The 17,605-nt window shown below is 42.8% G+C and overlaps 1 protein-coding gene and 1 long non-coding RNA gene across 2 annotated transcripts in view; one reads left to right on the top strand and one right to left on the bottom strand.

The window, feature by feature from the left end:
• FBXL17 (F-box and leucine rich repeat protein 17) overlaps positions 1-7,507 on the bottom strand; it is a 537,807-nt gene extending 530,300 nt beyond the window's left edge. The window contains exon 1 of the mRNA XM_008014095.3: positions 6,042-7,507. Coding sequence (XP_008012286.1) covers positions 6,042-7,037 — 996 coding nt within the window. The 5' untranslated portion in view covers positions 7,038-7,507. The remainder of the gene's footprint in view (positions 1-6,041) is intronic.
• A 153-nt stretch (positions 7,508-7,660) lies between these two features.
• LOC140709991 (uncharacterized) lies at positions 7,661-17,084 on the top strand. The gene is made up of 2 exons (XR_012090893.1): positions 7,661-7,765; positions 15,398-17,084. It is a non-coding gene; the product is annotated as an uncharacterized lncRNA (long non-coding RNA).
• The last annotated feature ends 521 nt before the right edge of the window (positions 17,085-17,605 follow it).

Raw genomic sequence — 17,605 nt, 5'->3', positions numbered from 1 at the left:
TACAAATGAAATATAGACTAGAAAAATAACAGATGATGAACAAAACCAAAAGTTTATTCTTTAACATGATCAGGCCAAGCACAATGGTTCACACCTATAATCCCAGCACTTTGGGAAGCCAAAGTGGGAGGACTGTTTGAAGCCAGGAGTTTGAGATCAGTCTGGAAAACACAGCAAGACCCTGTCTCTACAAAACTTATTTAAGAAATTAACCAGGCATGCGCCAGCATGCCTGTGGACCCAGCTATTCAGGAGGCTAAGAGGAGGGAAAGCCACTTGAGCCCAGGAGTTTAAGGCTGCACTTCCATTTACATAGCTATAAGCTATGATCACATCACTGCACTCAAGCCTGGGTGACAGAGACCCTGCACACACACACACACACACACACACAATTTTGGCTAGACTAAGAATAAAGAGAGATTCAAATTTTAAAATCATGTATAAAAATGGGAACATTAATACCAACCTTACAAAAAGTACACAATTATAAGAGAATACTATAATTGTGTGCTGCCAAATTGATGAAATAGATGATGAATTCCTAGAATATAAACAATAAAAACTGACTCAAAAGAAACAGAAAATCTGAATGGATGTACAGCAAGTAAAAAGATGGAATATGTAATAAAAAACAAAAAACTTACAACAAAGAAAAGACAAGGACCAGATAGCCTCACTAGTAATATGCTTAAATCAGAATGAAAACCAATCTATCTTAAATTCTTCCAAAAAATGAGAGGATGGGATAACACTGCCTAACTCATGCTATAAGGCCAGCATATTCTGATACCAAAGCCAGGCAAAGAAATCTCAAAAAACTACAGACCAATGTCCCTTATGAATACAGACGCGAAAATCTTCAATAAAATACAAGGAAACTAAATCCACAGTATAGTAAAAGGGTTATACACCATGACCAAGTAGGATTTATCCCTTGGAATGCAAGGATGGTTCAACATACGAAAAAAACCCATGTAACACACCATATTAATAGAATAAAGGTTTAAAAAAAAAAAGATCATCTCAATTGATTCAAGAAAAAGCACTGGACAAAATCCAACACCCTTTCTTGATTAAAACATTCAGAAATATAGGAATAAAAGAACACTTCCTCAACCTGAGAAACAGCATCTACCAAAAACCCCTAGTTATCATTATACTTAATGGTAAAAGACTAAAAGTTTTTCCCCAAAATTGGAAACAAAAGAAGGATGTCTGCATCATGACTTCTACGCAACACTGTACTGGAGATTCTGGCCAAGGCAATTAGACATGGAATATAAATAAAAGGCATCCAGATTGGGGAACTGGAATTAAAACATCCTATATTCACAGATTTCATGATCTTATATAGAGAAAATCCCAGAGAATAAACACAAAAATTAATGTTAGAGCTAATAAGCAATTTTTTTTTTTTTTTTTTGAGACAGAGTCTCACTCTGTCGCCCAGGCTGGAGTGCAGTGGCACAATCTCAGCTCACTGCAAGCTCCGCTTCCCGGGTTCACGCCATTCTCCTGCCTCAGTCTCCCAAGTAGCTGGGACTACAGGCGCCCGCCACCATGCCCGGCTAATTTTTTTGTATTTTTTTTAGTAGAGACGGGGTTTCAGCATGTTAGCCAGAATGGTCTCGATCTCCTGACCTCGTGATCCGCCAACCTTGGCCTCCCAAAGTGCTGGGATTACAGGCATGAGCCACAGCACCCAGCCGCAAATATTTTTATATACTAGCAATGAATCATCTGAAGATGAAATTAAGAAAGCACTTCCATTTATAATAGCATCAATAAGAATAAAACTTTTTTTAAAGCTCTCATTTCTTTATTGAGATTTCCAATTTGTTGGGTCAACGTCATCATATTCTCCTGTAATTATTTAAATAATGTTTCCTTTCTTTTACCATGTTTATAATAGCAGTTTGAAGTCTTTGCTCAGTCTAATATCTAGGCTCACTCAGAGTCAGTTTCTATTAACTGCTTTCTTTTTCCCTCAGTATGCGTCTCTTTTTCCCTCAGTATGGGTCTCTTTACGTGTCTTAAAATTTTTTGTTAGAAACTGGACATTTTGGATGACACAGCCAGCGTATATTTTTTTTTCTTTTTTTATTTTTTTTTGAGACAGAGTCTCACCCTGTTGCCAGGCTGGAGTGCAGCGGCATGATCTCGGCTCACTGCAATCTCTACCTCCCAGGTTCAAGCTGAGATTACAGGTGTGAGCCACCACGCCTGGCCGCCAGTGCAGAATTGTATATTTCCAAGCCTTTTAGCATGTCTGGCCCTAAACTGTGGAATCTGTGTTCTGGGCAGTGTGACTACCTCTGTTCAGATTTTAATTCACATATATATATTTTAGCCTGGCTTTCTAGGGAAGTCATCCTGTGTCTGAATAGCTTAGTTTTCAGCTATGTATATGCCAAAGATATGCTCAAACAGCTTGAGCCTGCTCTTCAATCTGTGTGTGGGTTAAGAAGGGCACATTCAAAGCTTAGAGAATTCTCATCTGCCTTGGCCCTTGCTCTCAGTTAGAAAACCTCAGGTCTCCCCTACACATGTGCACAGTTCCACAATATGCCAGGATATGTGGAGTGGTCATCCCTTTACGGTTCTCTCATTTCCAGGGTCCGCCTTTTAATGTCTTCCACTCACCCCAACCGGCACTACAACCTTAAAGGAGCAAATACATGGTTTTTCCTTCTTTTTCCCTACCAAGTTCAGTACGTTTTATCGACAAAGGTTTTTATTCATTGCCCCAAATTGAATCAACTCTCTGGCAGCAAACCTGCTGGTTTTCCAAACTACAGTTCTTGCCAAAAGTGCTGGGACAGGAGGTCACATTAGAAGCCTATGCGAGAATGCTGTAGACTTGCACTATTCTTACCTGAAGCTCTAACAGTTTTCCTAAGAATAAATGTTTCTCGGTGTTTTTCTTTGCTTTTGGTTGATTTCCAGAGTTCAAATAGTTTTGGGCAAGTTTGCCAGTTTTATACTTTTTTGTGTGTGGAAAAGATTCACCAAACTCTTCATGCAGCCACAGGTGAAAGTACATTTCTTGTGGATATTTTTATGCTCGTCCTCCTTATTTTATAAATGAGAAAATAAAAATTTAGGAGGCCTAGATCATATTTTTAAGGTTAAAGGACTATGTGGTCTTAAAGGGCTAATTTGTCAGTTAACAATCAACATGTACGGCATGGTCACTGGAACCAAGCAGCATCTTGTCTGAAACATGCCTGACTTTAGCTGCTATCTTTTTTGTAAAAGTGGTATGGCTGTTATAAACCACAGGCCATTGACTAAATCCAGATTTGGTTTATCCAAGTGAAGAAATTTAAGATGTGGGTAATAAGCATAAAACAGGATATTTTGCCAAAGCTAAACAACTTTTTAAAGAAACTATTAAAATGCATTTTTGACTGCTTTAAAGCAGGTAATATTTATTAACCTACACAAAAGAAAAACATCCTTACTGATATTGAGCCAAAAATCAGTCTATGATGCAACACATCATTTAGTTTTTCTCCTCTGCCATTAAAAAAAAAAAAAAGCAAGTATGGTAGCTTTCCCAAAAAATCCTTTAAATTCTTAAACATCCTCACATTTCTCTCCCAAATTCTACCTGCCTCGTTTGGGTTTTTTTGTTTGTTTGTTTTTACAGCTATAGTAACTTTATAGCATAAAAGATGAAGCAAAAGCAATACAATTATAATAGCTATTGACTCACTACCAGGAGAAAAGGGTGTAATTTCTAAGAATGTTTTCCAATAGTGATGATGGACTTGTGCCTCTCTATGCAACAACCCTTCTAATATTAGAAAAGAAAAATGGTCATAGCTCCTTAAGTCTTCTCTGCTCCAAGTCAAACAACTCCAGTCCTTACCAGCAGAGCTAGAACCCTTTCACCACCACAGGGCTCTACCGTGGCTCAAACAGTAACTCCAGTCAGAATATGAACATTGCTTAGAAATATCTCTTCGTGGTGTGGCATATTCACCCTGAGTCTCAGAGCCCAGACTCCAAACACCTGATCATACATTCGTTCATAAGTATTTACTGAGTGCTACTATATGCCAGGCACTGCACTTAAAGGAGGAGAGCGAGCATTCAACAAGACTATGAATCCAGAGTCTCTGCACCCAAAAACTGGGGTTGGCAGACACTGAACAATCACTAATTCAATTCATCCCAGATAGTACAACTCACTTTGTGCTGAATACCACTAGGACCATCAGACTTAGACAGAGAATCTTTATTAGAGTTTTCTAATACAAGGAATGGAAATCTACATAACATGTCCAAATACACACAATAGGGCAAGTCCATGGTAATTCCCACATGTCCTTTAGACAAAGTTTTCAACAATCCTCAGGAAAAAATATGAAAAAGAACAATGCGGTATTAATAGAATAAGTTTATTTTATTCTATTAGAGTTTCTCTTTATTATGAGCCCATGTTCCCCTTTTTTTTTTCTTGGCATTAAAATGTTTTTTACCTCATGAAATAATGGTTTAAGTAAAAAAGTAAAAGGTACCTGGCTTTGTTTTGGTTCATTTTGAAACAGTCTTATTTGCCAAATAAGAAGAGAGCAATCAAATTTCTATACCAAATATTTGTTGATATTTTATTTATCCATATCATCCAGTGATTTAAAGGACTCAGGAAAGTTCCCTTTGTCCTAAAATGCACCTCTGCACACAAAGAGTAGGGAATTACTCTTCCAACAAGTAGACCTCCATAAGAATTAGATCATTACATTTTGACACAAGGAAATGTAAGTTTTCCCACCTTCTTGCTGTATCACTCACAAGAACATTAATATCACAGTAAAAAAGACCCAAACACACAGTACTGTAAATATGCAAAAGGTCTAGTCACAGAAACTATATTGGTGACAATAACAATTGTAATTACTGACAGTTACTTCAGTAACGGTAAAAGTAGCCAAATTCTTATCAAGATTATTTATGGATAGTCTCTAGTATCATCCACAACGAAAATGGTTTATATTTATTAAGCTCCAGATAGGGTAGGGTGGGAGAAGAGAGAAAAAGAGGAAAAAAGTTAATAACTTAAGAAAAACTCTATTATGTAACTAAAGTTTGTCACTAGCATTGACAAAACTGCAAAATATCCTTGATAGTTGAAAATGACACAAAGTTCATATAGGACACCTACCTCTACTCACCCATTTCCCAACAAAAAATACATCTGTGCTTACCTCTGGTAATCTGCATGCTTTTATGCAAAGGTTAAACTGTAGAAGGGCATTACAACTGTAGAAGGGCATTACATAGCATAAACAAAACGGTTTTTAAGTCAAGTGGTCTTAAATTCCCTCATTCAAGACCTAGATCTGCCCTTTACTTTCTGTATGTGACCTTGCACAAGTCATTCGACCACTTCAAGCCCCACTAGACTGTCAGCTCCACAGGAGCAAAGGCCACTTCTGCCTGACTCACTACTGTAAACAGTGGCCCACAGCACGGAGAAATCAGTTTCTTCTAGTATAAAATAAAGATATTAACAGTATTTATCTCGCAGCTTTAACTGGAGGAATAAATGGGATATTATATATATAAAGTTCTGGTGCAGTGCCTGATTATGGTAAATGATCAATAATAACTGTTTTACATTAACTATCAGTCATCAAACATAAAAGTAATGTTTGAAGACCTTCAAATACTAATACGCAAAGCCTTTACCCACTAAGTATAAATTTCCCGATTAATTTTTTTTTTTCCCCACAGAATACCTGCGAAGTTTCTAAACGACTGGGTTGGGATTCTAATAATAGCTGAACCCTGAATGGTTGGTTACAGAGTCAAGCTATTAAAAGACATTCAGTAGACTCCAAGTGCTCCTACTTCAAAAAATAGGTCATACGCAGAGGCCCCACTGGCTTCCCAGTCTCCCCTTCGGACGTCCCTAGACTGTCAGGGAACCCCCCTCCTCCGCTTTAGGGGGAGGAGAGAGAAAGCCTCAAGAGGCGGGGGCCGAGGGTGGGGGGAAAGCGAGCATCCCTGCGCCTCTCGCCCAGACCCACCTTGAGCAGGATGGACGGCGGCAGCTGGTTGATGTCTGGGGTTTCGGGGGACGGCTCCCTGTGACAGTCGCAGGGGTTTTCGGGGGGCTCCCGACAGTCCGCGTCGCCACATTCATGCTGCTGCTGGGCGGACGAGGGGGCGGTGCCCCCGGCTCGGACAGCGTCCCCGCCAGCTTCGGTAGGGGCACCTTCGGAGGTGGGAGAAGAGGGCGGGGGGCAGAGCGGCTGCGGGTGCTGCTCCGGGCCCTGGCAGCAGCCGGCGTCGGGGGGTCGGGGCGGCGAAGCGCCTCCCCCCGCAGGCCCTCCCCCACCACCACCGCCACCGCCGCCGCAGCCCCCGCCGCCGCAGCGGGGCTGCTTGCAGGGGGTGCAGGCTGGGACCCCGGCCCCCTTCCGCTTGCACACCATTTCGGGGGGCGTAGGGGGCTCGGCCGGCGGCGGTGTCGTCCCCCGGAAGAGCTGCACGGCGGCGGGCGGCCCCAGGAAGCGCACCGGCCCCAAGCTGGCCAGGAAGAGACTTCGGCCCTGCTGCTCCCAGGCGGCGGCCGCAGCCAGCCCCAACTCTTTGCAGCAGGAGGCGGGCGACGAAGCCGAGGCGGCAGCGGCTGCGGCGGCGGCGGCCGAGGATAGCAGGAAGCGGCGGGCAGCAGCGGCGCAGTCCTCGGCGGCCAGGGCCGCGTAGCGCCGCGCCAGGTGCTGGGAGGAGGAGGCGGCAGCGTAGGCCCCGTCCCGCGGCGGCGGCGGCGGCGAGAGCGGCGGCTCCTCCTCTGGGCCGGCGGGGGCGGGCGCGCCGGGACTGTGCACGATGAAGCAGAGCATGCAGGGCCCGCGGAAGAAGCAGTCCCGGCTCCGGGGTGCCGCCGGTTGAGGGGGCACCTTGGCTGGGGTCCGGCGGGGCAGCCTGAGAAGAGGGCGCCGGCGGCGGCACCAACTGCAACAGCGAGGCCTCTTCTGGCTCGGGCGGTTACGCGGCTCCTTCGAGAGAAGGTGGCCCATATAGAAGACCCCGAGGAGGGGGGACCGGGACGGGAGGGAGGGAGACCCAGAGAGGCGGGCTCCTGGCAGCGGGGCAGGCCGCTCGCTGGCTCGGCCCCCGGCCCGCGGCGGGGTCGCCCTCCCTGCGCACACACACGCACACACGGGCACACACGCGACGGTGGGGGGTGGGCGTCAGCTGCGGGCCGCCGGAGTGCCCGACGGGGGCTACATGCTTTGCCCAGGGAAGCCAGGAGAACGATGGGCGCGAGCTTTGGGGACGCGAGGGAGTGAGCGAGCGAGCGAGCCTGCCGGCTAGGTGACCAGTCCGGGCCCGGCCAGCCGGCTCAGTCAGTCAGCGCGGCAGCGGGGGCAAGGCCGGGTCCCGCTCGGACCATTTTAACTGCGGATCTGCCGCCGGCGCGCGCGCCCGCGACTCTGCTCGGAGCCGCAGGAACGCGCGGCCCGTTCCGGCAGGGGGCGGAGCCAGTTGCGGTGGCGCGCTCGTGGCGGGGACGCCAGCGCCCGGCTGCTCACCCGGAACGGCAGCCACACGGCACTACGGGAGGAAGCCGGCCGGCTAGGGTATGGAGCTCTGGGCTCGCGGGGTGCGGCGCGCGCCCCTCCCTCCAGCCGCCTAAGGTTTTTCCGAAGCTGCTGGGCGTGCGCCGCTTTTCTGAGGCGGGAGGAGACACTTCCGAGCCAGCTGTGTGACATCCGTTTACACAGCCGCGCTGACGTCTCGAGGTGTAAGTTCAAGAGCTGCCATTGGCCGGTAGCCGCTCGGCTCTTCCCCTCATCTTCCACCCCATCACCACCCCTGACTCGGAAACCCAGGCCACTTCGAAGCCGCGAGGCGGGTTCCGCCGGAAGGGCCGGCGTGGTCGCTGACCGCGCCTCGGGCGGAGTGGCAGATGTGGCCTGTGGGTGATACGCACCCAAGTCATGTGAGGGGTTGATTGGTTGTGCGGCATCACTGTTTACTCACTTGTGTTTTATTAATCGTTGCGTACTACTGCCTTTCCACAACTTTATTTCAGAATGAAAGCATATATCAAATTACCTGTGCACAGTGGAAAGATAACTTCCCCACCCCATGAGCCATCCAACACCCAGGCTACAAGCTGTAGATCACTTTATTGTCTGCACCCTCGGAATGCTGTCTAGCCGTTTGTTATATATTTTAAACATGACGGTGCAGTGCCGGCTGTATGACAAACCTTGGTGATTCGGATGAGAAAGAGGAAATAGCTGTGCAGGCAGTCCGTTAGAAGGTTTGACTATATCGAGGCTAGAGAGCTAGGGCAGCTACTAGAGCGGCACCTGGTCTGGAGAAGTTAGCTTTCACAAGCGAAGAATTGGAGGAAGCGAATACCGATGGGAATGAGCAACTCCAGTGAGAGAAATAGGAGAAGGTGGAATGGAGAGTGCTTTAGGAAGGACACTTTCTTCATTGTGATTACAGAGAATGATGAAAAGTAGATAAAGGATGAATACAAATAGGTGGATGTTTCTAGCCGAAAGGTGAGAGTTCCTTTCTGTTGGTTTCTATTTTCCTTCAGATAGAGCTTGGTTACCTGCTGAAGGATGGAAACGAAGTGGCAGCTGTTTAAAAAAAAAAAAAAAAGTCTGCTAAGGATAACTTGAGAGAGCTGACTGAGGGAGCAGTATTGCAATATTCAAGGCCCAGTGACTTAGAGACCTCTGTTGGAACCTACATTGCTATTACCACTATAGTGGCCAGCCCCACCCAGTCTGCACTCAAACATGCTATCCAACATTTGTTAATTCTGGCCTCTTTGTCAGAAATGACTAATCTTAAGTCTGTCACATTCAGGGATCCTTCTTTCAGAGCCTAATGACAGTGATGTGGAATTCTAGAAGCAAATATTTGTCAAAAGGTTTCACAGACACCTTTCACTATTCACTATCACGCTATTCACTATCAAATGCATTGCCTGAACTACATTTACCTACACATACAATCCACGTAACTTTCATCTGTCTGCCTGTAGGGGAATCTTCCAGGGCCACAGAGCAGTGCTTGAGGACTTATTACAGATCCTTTGACATCTCTACTCGGCTGCACTTTAACAAAAGGCAAGAGTATTATAAAATGTTTTGTAACTTTATGTCAAAAAAACCTGTCAGAGCCAGTTGTGGTGGTACCTATCTTTCAAACTACAGCAGGGCTGGTGAGGTGTGAGGCTCGCTTGAGCCCAGTTTGTTATGATTATGCATGTGAATAGCTTCTCTACTCCATCTTGAGCAGGGTAGTGAAACACAGTCTCATTTAAAAAAAAAATGTGACGTATGCATTTAATATAAATACATATCTGCCCTGTGAACCAGCAATCCCACATCTAGGTATTTATCCGGAGAAATAAAAGCATGTATCGATAAAAAAAAAACATACAAAAAATGTCCGTAACAACTTTATTCATGGTCACCAAAAACAAAACTCCCCAGATGTCCATCAGTGGGAGAATGGATTAATAAACTGATATATTCATCTAATTAAATACTACTCAGCAACACAAGAAAAAAAGCATGGATGAATCTCAAAAACTTAGGATGATTTATGTTTTCTGGATATGGGGCCCTTGAATCTCTACCTGATAACAACTCCGTATGTGATTCCTGTACAGACAGCCTGGTACCATGCAAATGTATCAAAACTACACATACCATCCAACTTCGGCGTCTTGTTTTTAGAGATGAAGCAACTGACTCTGGGGGTTCTGAAGTCATTCCTAAATTTTACAATATTTGTTTTGTTACTCCCAGTTCCTAAACCATTCAACTACAAGCAGATTGTCTTTGGTCTACCTGTTGTACTCTGTGCTGACAAAAGATACTTGTTTTTTATAGGTGAGATATTTTGCATGTCTGTTCTCATCACCCACCATCATCACACCACTAGTTCTCTCCAAAAAAAACTTCAAATTCCTTGAGGCTTAGGATTGTCTCTAACCCTTCTTTTTATTTACCACAGCAAATAGCAGAGAATCACAGTCTTCTATATTTCATCAATGATTAAATAAGCTACTGCTATTATCAGGAGAGCTGTAATGAGTTTTGGAACTCAGTACCCTAAATAATAATACCAATGTTGTAAATGTTAAAGATACAGAATTATGAATAAGAGTCATAAATTGGAATTATAGAGACAATTGTAGCAGCTGATGGCTTTGCTAGTTGTGGGGGCAGAGGGGGCAGAGTTGCAGTGGGAACCAACCCCGGACAGCCAGGAGCTGGACAGGCACTATTAGCTAGGCATTTGTGGTCCTGGCAGTGGTCCCGGCATTCTCAGTTCTCAGTGTTTTGTCAAATATAAACAGTCTCACAAAACATCAACATCAGTTATAGTCACTTTATGACTACAATAGACAAGACAAATATAAGACCCCTCCATAATCATGTCTGAACACAGCAAATAGAAGAACAGTCTCTAAACCACAAAAATGACCAAACATTCTGGTTAATATAAGTGACCACTGTTTCTTGGCCAATTGCAACCTTAACCTTGATCCATTCTTCCTGCCTTCTAGATCGCAAATATTAAAATACTCAGTTGTAGGATCACCTGTTTCCTGCCAGCATCCAATCCAAAGCAAAACGTTGACACTTCCCCAAAATCACCTAACAGAAGCTCATTCCTGTAATGTTTTTCACAATACCAATACCCTCTTAGTGAGAGTGCCCCTGCCCAACTTCATTCCTCATTGCTCTTTTCCTCCCTGCAACAAGTCATTAAACCCACCTTGGTTTGAATCTAGTTGTTTTCCTGCTGCTCTTTAGCTGGAGGGCATTAGCATTTGTTATTATCAAATGTCACCAGCCTATCTAAAGTTAATCCCTCCTTTGCCCTTTCACCTTACCGTTTTTATTTTCTTTATAGCTTATTATCACGTTTTAAAAATTTTTTGGTTTGTTCAATCAGAACATAGGCTCCATGAGGACAGGGATTTTGTTCAGTTTTTGGGAAGATAATCAGGCTACTATGTAGAAGACAGACTGGAGGAGAAGCAAGCTCTTAGATGCCAGTTAAAGTTGTTCAAAGGGTCTGTGGAGAAGCCTTAAAAGTATGAATTTAGGGCCGGGTGTGGTGGCTCATGCCTTTAATCCCAGCACTTTGAGAGGTCAAAGTGGGCAGATCACCTGAAGTCAGGAGTTCAAGACCAGCCTGACCAACATGGTGAAACGTCGCACTACTAAAAATATAAAAATTAGTTGGGCTCAGTGGTGCCTGCCTGTAATCCCAGCTACTCAGGAGGCTGAGGCAGGAGAATCGCTTGAACCCGGGAGGCAGGGGTTGCAGTGAGCTGAGATTGTGCCATTACACTCCAGCCTGGGCAACAAGTGCAAAACTCCATCTCAAAAAACAATAAAAGAATGTAGGCATTCTGAGAATAATTAAGTAAGGTTGTTATTGAGAAGTATGTCTGATCGTGGAGTTGTCAGGATTTAATGAATTCTTTCTGAAATGCATAGAGGGAAGGGAATGATGAATATAGGGAGAAAACCCCCAAATTGTTTGTTCTTATGATTTATTTCAGTGAATAACTTACTGTGGTGAAATAATGGATTCTATAATATAAAATAGTTACATATTTGAATAATATCCCAATCTGAGGTAGATTTGAGTTATGGCCTACTGAGATTCACACTGAAAACCAGTATATAAATTTAAAATGTGGCAAAAACAAGGTAAAAAGAAAAGTTTTTCTTTCTTCTTTGCTAACATAGATTATACTCAATTTGAAATTCACATTTGCCTATAAAAAAGACAGCCTTGTGTAAAAGGTGTTCATGCTTGAAGTTGGTTAATAGTGGTTGTGGTAAATATCTAAAACATCCTATAGCACCAGTGACGCACAAGGAGAACAAAGATCACATGCCATTGATCCCAATAATTGTGGTAAATATGATGGATGGCCTAGAAAGACATTGTTTTATGCATCTTGAAATCATGGAACACCCAGGTGTTCAGTAAATTTAATTCCATGTTATATTGTGTTTTCGCTAAAATACTCAAGGCCAAAGATGATAGTGGAAAACAAGTTTCCAGAGAATTCCCTTCAGGAGGACAATCTATACTCCTGAATAATTTGTTTCAGACGTGATGTGAAAGTTCAGCTGTTGTCTGGCCTGTTCTTCCCTAAGCTCTTCTCTTGACTGATTCATTCTGAGATTCCAGATGATATCAGCCCTGATATCACCTCCTGTCATGAGAGTTCTTCCCTAGTCACTCTGTCACACTGCCCTGTTCATTTCCTTCACAGCAGTTACCACAGTCCGCAGTTGTGGTATTTCTGTGTTAGTTGACTATCATTCCCATCAGAATTAGTTCCTACTTTGTTTACTCTCCAATTGCCAGCACCTAAATTTGTTAATCAACTGATTTTTAAAGGCAGATTTTCGGAGGCTGAGACAGGAAGAACACTTAAGTCCAGGAGTTCAAGACCAGCTTGGGCAACATAAGGAGACCTTATCTTTACAAAAAATTTAAAAATTAGCCAGACGTGGTAGCTCACACCTGTAGTCCCAGCTAATCTGGAGGCTGAAGTAGAAGGGTTGCTTGAGCCCAGGAGGTCAAGGCCACAGTGAGCCATGATCTTGCACCACTACACACTAGAGCCTGGGCAACAGTGTGAGAGATACCCTGTCTCAAAAAGAAACAAATAAGTAAAGGCAGATTATCCTAGGTGGACCTGACATTATCAAGTGAACTCTTAAAAAGAGGGTCAAGGAGCAGATGGGCACAGTGGCTCACACTTGTAATCCTAGCACTTTGGGAGGCCGAGGCAGGCAGATTGCCTGAGCTCAGGAGTTCGAGACCAGCCTGAGCAACATGGTGAAACGCCGTCTCTACTAAAATACAAAAAAACAAAAAATTAGCCAGGTGTGACGGCATATGCCTGTAGTCCCAGTTACTCAGGAGGCTGAGGCAGGAGAATTGGTTGAACCCAGGAGGCGGAGGTTGCAGTGAGCCGAGATCGTGCCACTGCACTCCAGCCTGGTGACAGAGCGAGACTCCGTCTCAAAAAAAAATAAAAAATAAAAAAAAAGAGGGTCAAGGAGAAGTCAGAGAGATTGGAAGCAATAGCAGATACTTTTCTTTTGGCCATGAAGAAGTAAAGTTGCATGTTGTAGAGAGGCCTATATGGCAGAAAATGGCAGGTGGCCTCTAAGAACTGAGAGTAGCCCCTACTTGATGGTCAGCAAGAAAGCACGCCTTCCTACAGAATTCTTAATTCTGCCAACAACCACGTGAGTTTGGAAGAATACCCGGAACTACAGAAGGGAGCACAGCTTGGCTGACACCTTGATTTCAGCCTGGTAAGAACCTGAGCAGAGAACCTAGCTGAGCCTGTGCCAGGACTTATGACTTACAGAACTATGAGATAATAAATGTGTTATTTTTAAGTCACTTCATTTCTGGAAATTCGTTTTTGCATCAAATGCAAATGTTTTTGCATGAAATAAAGCTTGTATTCAAATACAGTCCTATGGATACCAAAACTTGATGTAGTTTTAATAGCAGAAACCAAATGATCAAGTATCCATAATTCAAAGATTAACCTCGTGAAAGAAAACAACTAATCAGAAGTTAATACCTGCACAGTCTATTTGTTGTTCTCCCACTTTTACATAAATTAGATAATTGAGACAAAGGTATGGGCTTATTTTTTTGCTTAAGATTCACATATTTATCTTTTACTTAAATGGAATTAGTATAACACAAATATGTTCAACTATTTATATTCAATTTTGTATGTGTCTATATTCTATAATTAGTATTTTCTCATTTTCAACTGACAGAAATAGTGCTTATAGAAAAAATAATTAAATTATTACGTGTCTCCCTAACATTAAATGTTTTTCCTCCTAAATTTCTTTTTTCTCTTTTTTTTTTTTCTTTTTTTTTTGAGAAGGAGTCTCACTCCATCACCCAGCCTGGAATGCAGTGGTGCTATCTTGGCTCACTGAAACCTCCGCCTCCCAGGTTCAAGCAATTCTCCTGCCTCAGCCTTCCAAGTAGCTGGGATTACAGGCATGTGCCACCGCACCCAGCTAATTTTTGTATTTTTAGTAGAGACAGGGTTTCACCATGTTAGCCAGGCTGGTCTCAAACCCCTGACCTCAGATGATCCACCCGCCTCCCAAAACTGCTGGGATTACAGGTGTGAACTACCATGCCCAGCCTTCTCCTAAATGTAATAACATTTGTATTTCTTATTATATAATTTTTTTTTTGGAGACAGAATTTTGCTCTTGTTGCTTAAGCTGTAGTGCAGTGGCACGATCTCTGCTCACTGCAACCTCCCTGTCCCAGGTTCAAGCGATTCCTCTGCCTCAGCCTCCCGAGTAGCTAGGATTACAGGCATATGCCGCCATGCCTGGCTAATTTTGTATCTTTAGTAGAGACGGGGTTTCTCCATGTTTGTCAGGCTGGTCTTGAATTCCCAACCTTGGGTGATCCGCCCACCTCAGCCTCCCAAAGTGCTGGGAATACAGGTGTGAGCCAGCATGCCTGGCCCTTATTATATAATTTTTAAATGGTTACATACTTGCACGCAATAGCCAGATAATTAAATCTACTTTTAGTGACTCAGAAATGACAAATCACCTTTACAACTCCCATGTGTTGAGAACTTGTTGTATTATTATAACGAAATGTCTATGTCCCAAACTTGTGTGCTCTACCCTGAGTCTGATGAGTAGCAGGTTGCCCCTTCCTATTTCATTCCCTATATCTGGAGGTAAAATCATTATAACCAGAATCCAGAAACTGGAGGGATGGAAATAACCATTTAAGTTATATGTAATCCCTCCTGAGGCAGGTGGGCAAGAGAGGAAGGGTGACAGGAGTAGTGAGGCAGATCACTCATCAGAGCCACTGCTGGTGGCTCTCACCTATCTAATATATCTGATACTGCTGGGTTTAGTAATTCCTAGATTTTTTTTTTTTTTTTTTGGCTCCTGAGGAAAGTAATGAGGCATTGGTTTTTGTTACCACTTAGGGAGTGGATAATTTTCTTCTCTGTAGCCTCATAAATTATATAAACTCCCTTAAACTTACGGCGGGACACTTTATCAACATATCACCAGTGTTGTGTGGAGTGGGTAGGTCTTGATTCTGTTCTACTTGCTTTTTAGTTTTATTGTTTATCATGTTTAAGTTATTGTGTGTTCAGTCATACCTACAGTATGTTGTGATGCAAATGGATCAACCATACTTAGGGCCCATTATTTAGGGTCCATTATTTCCTACTAACTACATGTTAAGTAAGCTAAGGGGACAGATATTTTAAAATATTATCTATACTCAATTGTTCAAACAGATGGAATCATCTTTTGTTTCTATTTTTATGCAGGTTATAACTCTGTCATCCCGACTAAAGTGGGCAGTGGCACAATCATGGCTTATTGCAACCTCAACTTCCTAGGCTCAAGCGATCCTACTACCTCAGCCTCCTGAGTAGCTGGGAATACAGGCAAGCACCACCATGCCCCACTAATTATTTTCTGTAGAGACAAGGCCTTACTATGTTGTCCAGGCTGATCTTAAACTCCCAGAGTCAAGTGATCCTCCTGCTGCAGCCTGGCAAAGTGTTGGGATTACAGGTATGAGCCACCATGCCAGGCCTGAAACATAGTATCCTTAAATTTGTTTGTTCAGCAACACTTGTTACTGAGTCACCTCTCCCATTCTCAATTGAAAAATGGGAATGAGTAAAATATCGGTGTGAGGATCTTTTGCTCCCTCCAGGGCAATCATTTTATAAGCTTGAGAACTATTTTCATGGGTAGTATGCTGTCCTTGCTAACTTCTTTCCCTTTCAAAACTGCTTTATATCTTCATTTAAGTCTTACTTTGGAAGAGAGAGAGAGAAAGAGAGAGAGAGAGTGAGAGAGAGAGTGAGAGTGTGTGTGTGTGTGTGTGTGTGTCTTGGGGAGAATACTAAAAGGCAGGAAGTCTTCCAAATTCCCATTTTTTTGCCAGTGATTTTCCCTGGCAAATCAATATATTTCCTGCCTGTTGTCATCAACATTTGTAAATATTGACATCTCTAAACATTAATGAATTGGGTCCAATTTTGATAATTTGAATCTTTATTGCACTACAAATCAAAGATATTCACTGCTGAGTTACCAATAGGTAACATAACTGCAGATTAGTGGTAGGTGCTGTTTTCATGTGCTGTGGATCCAGAGGACCTCTATTTAAAAAATTAATATAGCTGTTTTCCATGTCAGCCATGAAATGATAAGTAATATCCTCCCATCTTTTTCCCCCCATCTTTTTTATAAATTAAAAAAAAGGAAAATTTACTTGGAGGAGTAAAGTGTATCAGCATCTTCACTGAAAAAATTTTGTAAAGCACATACTCATTGGAAAGTGACAAGAATCCATAAAGAACTACAAGAAAATATGTTGTTTCTAAAGGAAGTTAATTCTAAGGGAAGTTAACCCCAAAACCTACTTTAAATTACATTACCTGTTTCATACTGTTTCATCTACTTTCGTTACCTACCAGCTTTCTCTCACCCCTGAAATGTCCCATTTCTAACTATGCCTTTATATTTTAATCTACACCTCAACAATATTGAAATATGCATCATAGTTTTTTCTTATGGATAAAGTTTTGGGGAGTAGTCTGTGAAGAAAATCCTTTTCAGGCACATTAAAGGGAATATTTGCTAAGATCAAGTTAGTAAAGATTTACTCTGAAAAGAAATTTTGAAGGGAGGGTTTATGGAGTAAAGAACAGTTTCTGGAATAAAACGTGAGCATGGAATACATTTTCTGAAAAGCCACCTTTTTTAGACTGTGTGAGGTATTCGTATCTGTATATGTGTGAAAGAGAAAGTGAGGGTGGCAGAAATAGAGCTCATCATTTCTGCTACCATCAATAATAATTTTCAAGGAATTCCAGATGATTCCTGACTAACTCATTCTCTTCCTTTGGTAGTGAAAACATAATCCATACAAGTAAAAAAAAAAAAAAAAAAATCAGTGTTAGGAAAATTCTGTCAGCCTTCTAAGTAGACTGAGGCAAGCATTAGGGCTTGGTTTTATTTTCTCAGCCAAAAGAGAGAACACTTGAAAGGGGGAAACAAAGACAATGGAGAAATTGCTTTAATATTTCACTGGGGTAGAGTCTTTCTAATAACAGACACTTTAAAACTATCCCTTCCAGACCTAGAAACAGAGTTCAACATAATTGTTCATGAGAGTAATACAAATTAAAGCCCTAATGAGACACCATCACACAACTATTTAGAATGGTGAAATCAAAGAGTGACATAGCAAGTGTTGGCAAGAATGTGGAACAACTAAAAATCCAATAGGCTGACTTTGAACTCCTGGCCTCAAGTGATCCTTCTGCCTCAGCCCCACAAGGTACTGGGTTATAGGCATGAGCCACCACACCCAGCCGGACTCTCATATACTGATGATGGAAATGCAAAATGGTACAGCTACTTTGGAAAACATGTTGTCAATTTCTTATACAATTTAACATACAGTTACAATATGATTTCCCAATCTCAATTCTAGCTGTTTACCAATGAGAATTGAA

This window comes from Chlorocebus sabaeus, chromosome 23 (genome assembly GCF_047675955.1).
Source record: "Chlorocebus sabaeus isolate Y175 chromosome 23, mChlSab1.0.hap1, whole genome shotgun sequence".
Classification (NCBI taxonomy): domain Eukaryota; kingdom Metazoa; phylum Chordata; class Mammalia; order Primates; family Cercopithecidae; genus Chlorocebus; species Chlorocebus sabaeus.
The sequence above is the reverse complement of the archived record's forward strand: the minus strand, read 5'-3'. Positions and strand labels throughout refer to the sequence as shown.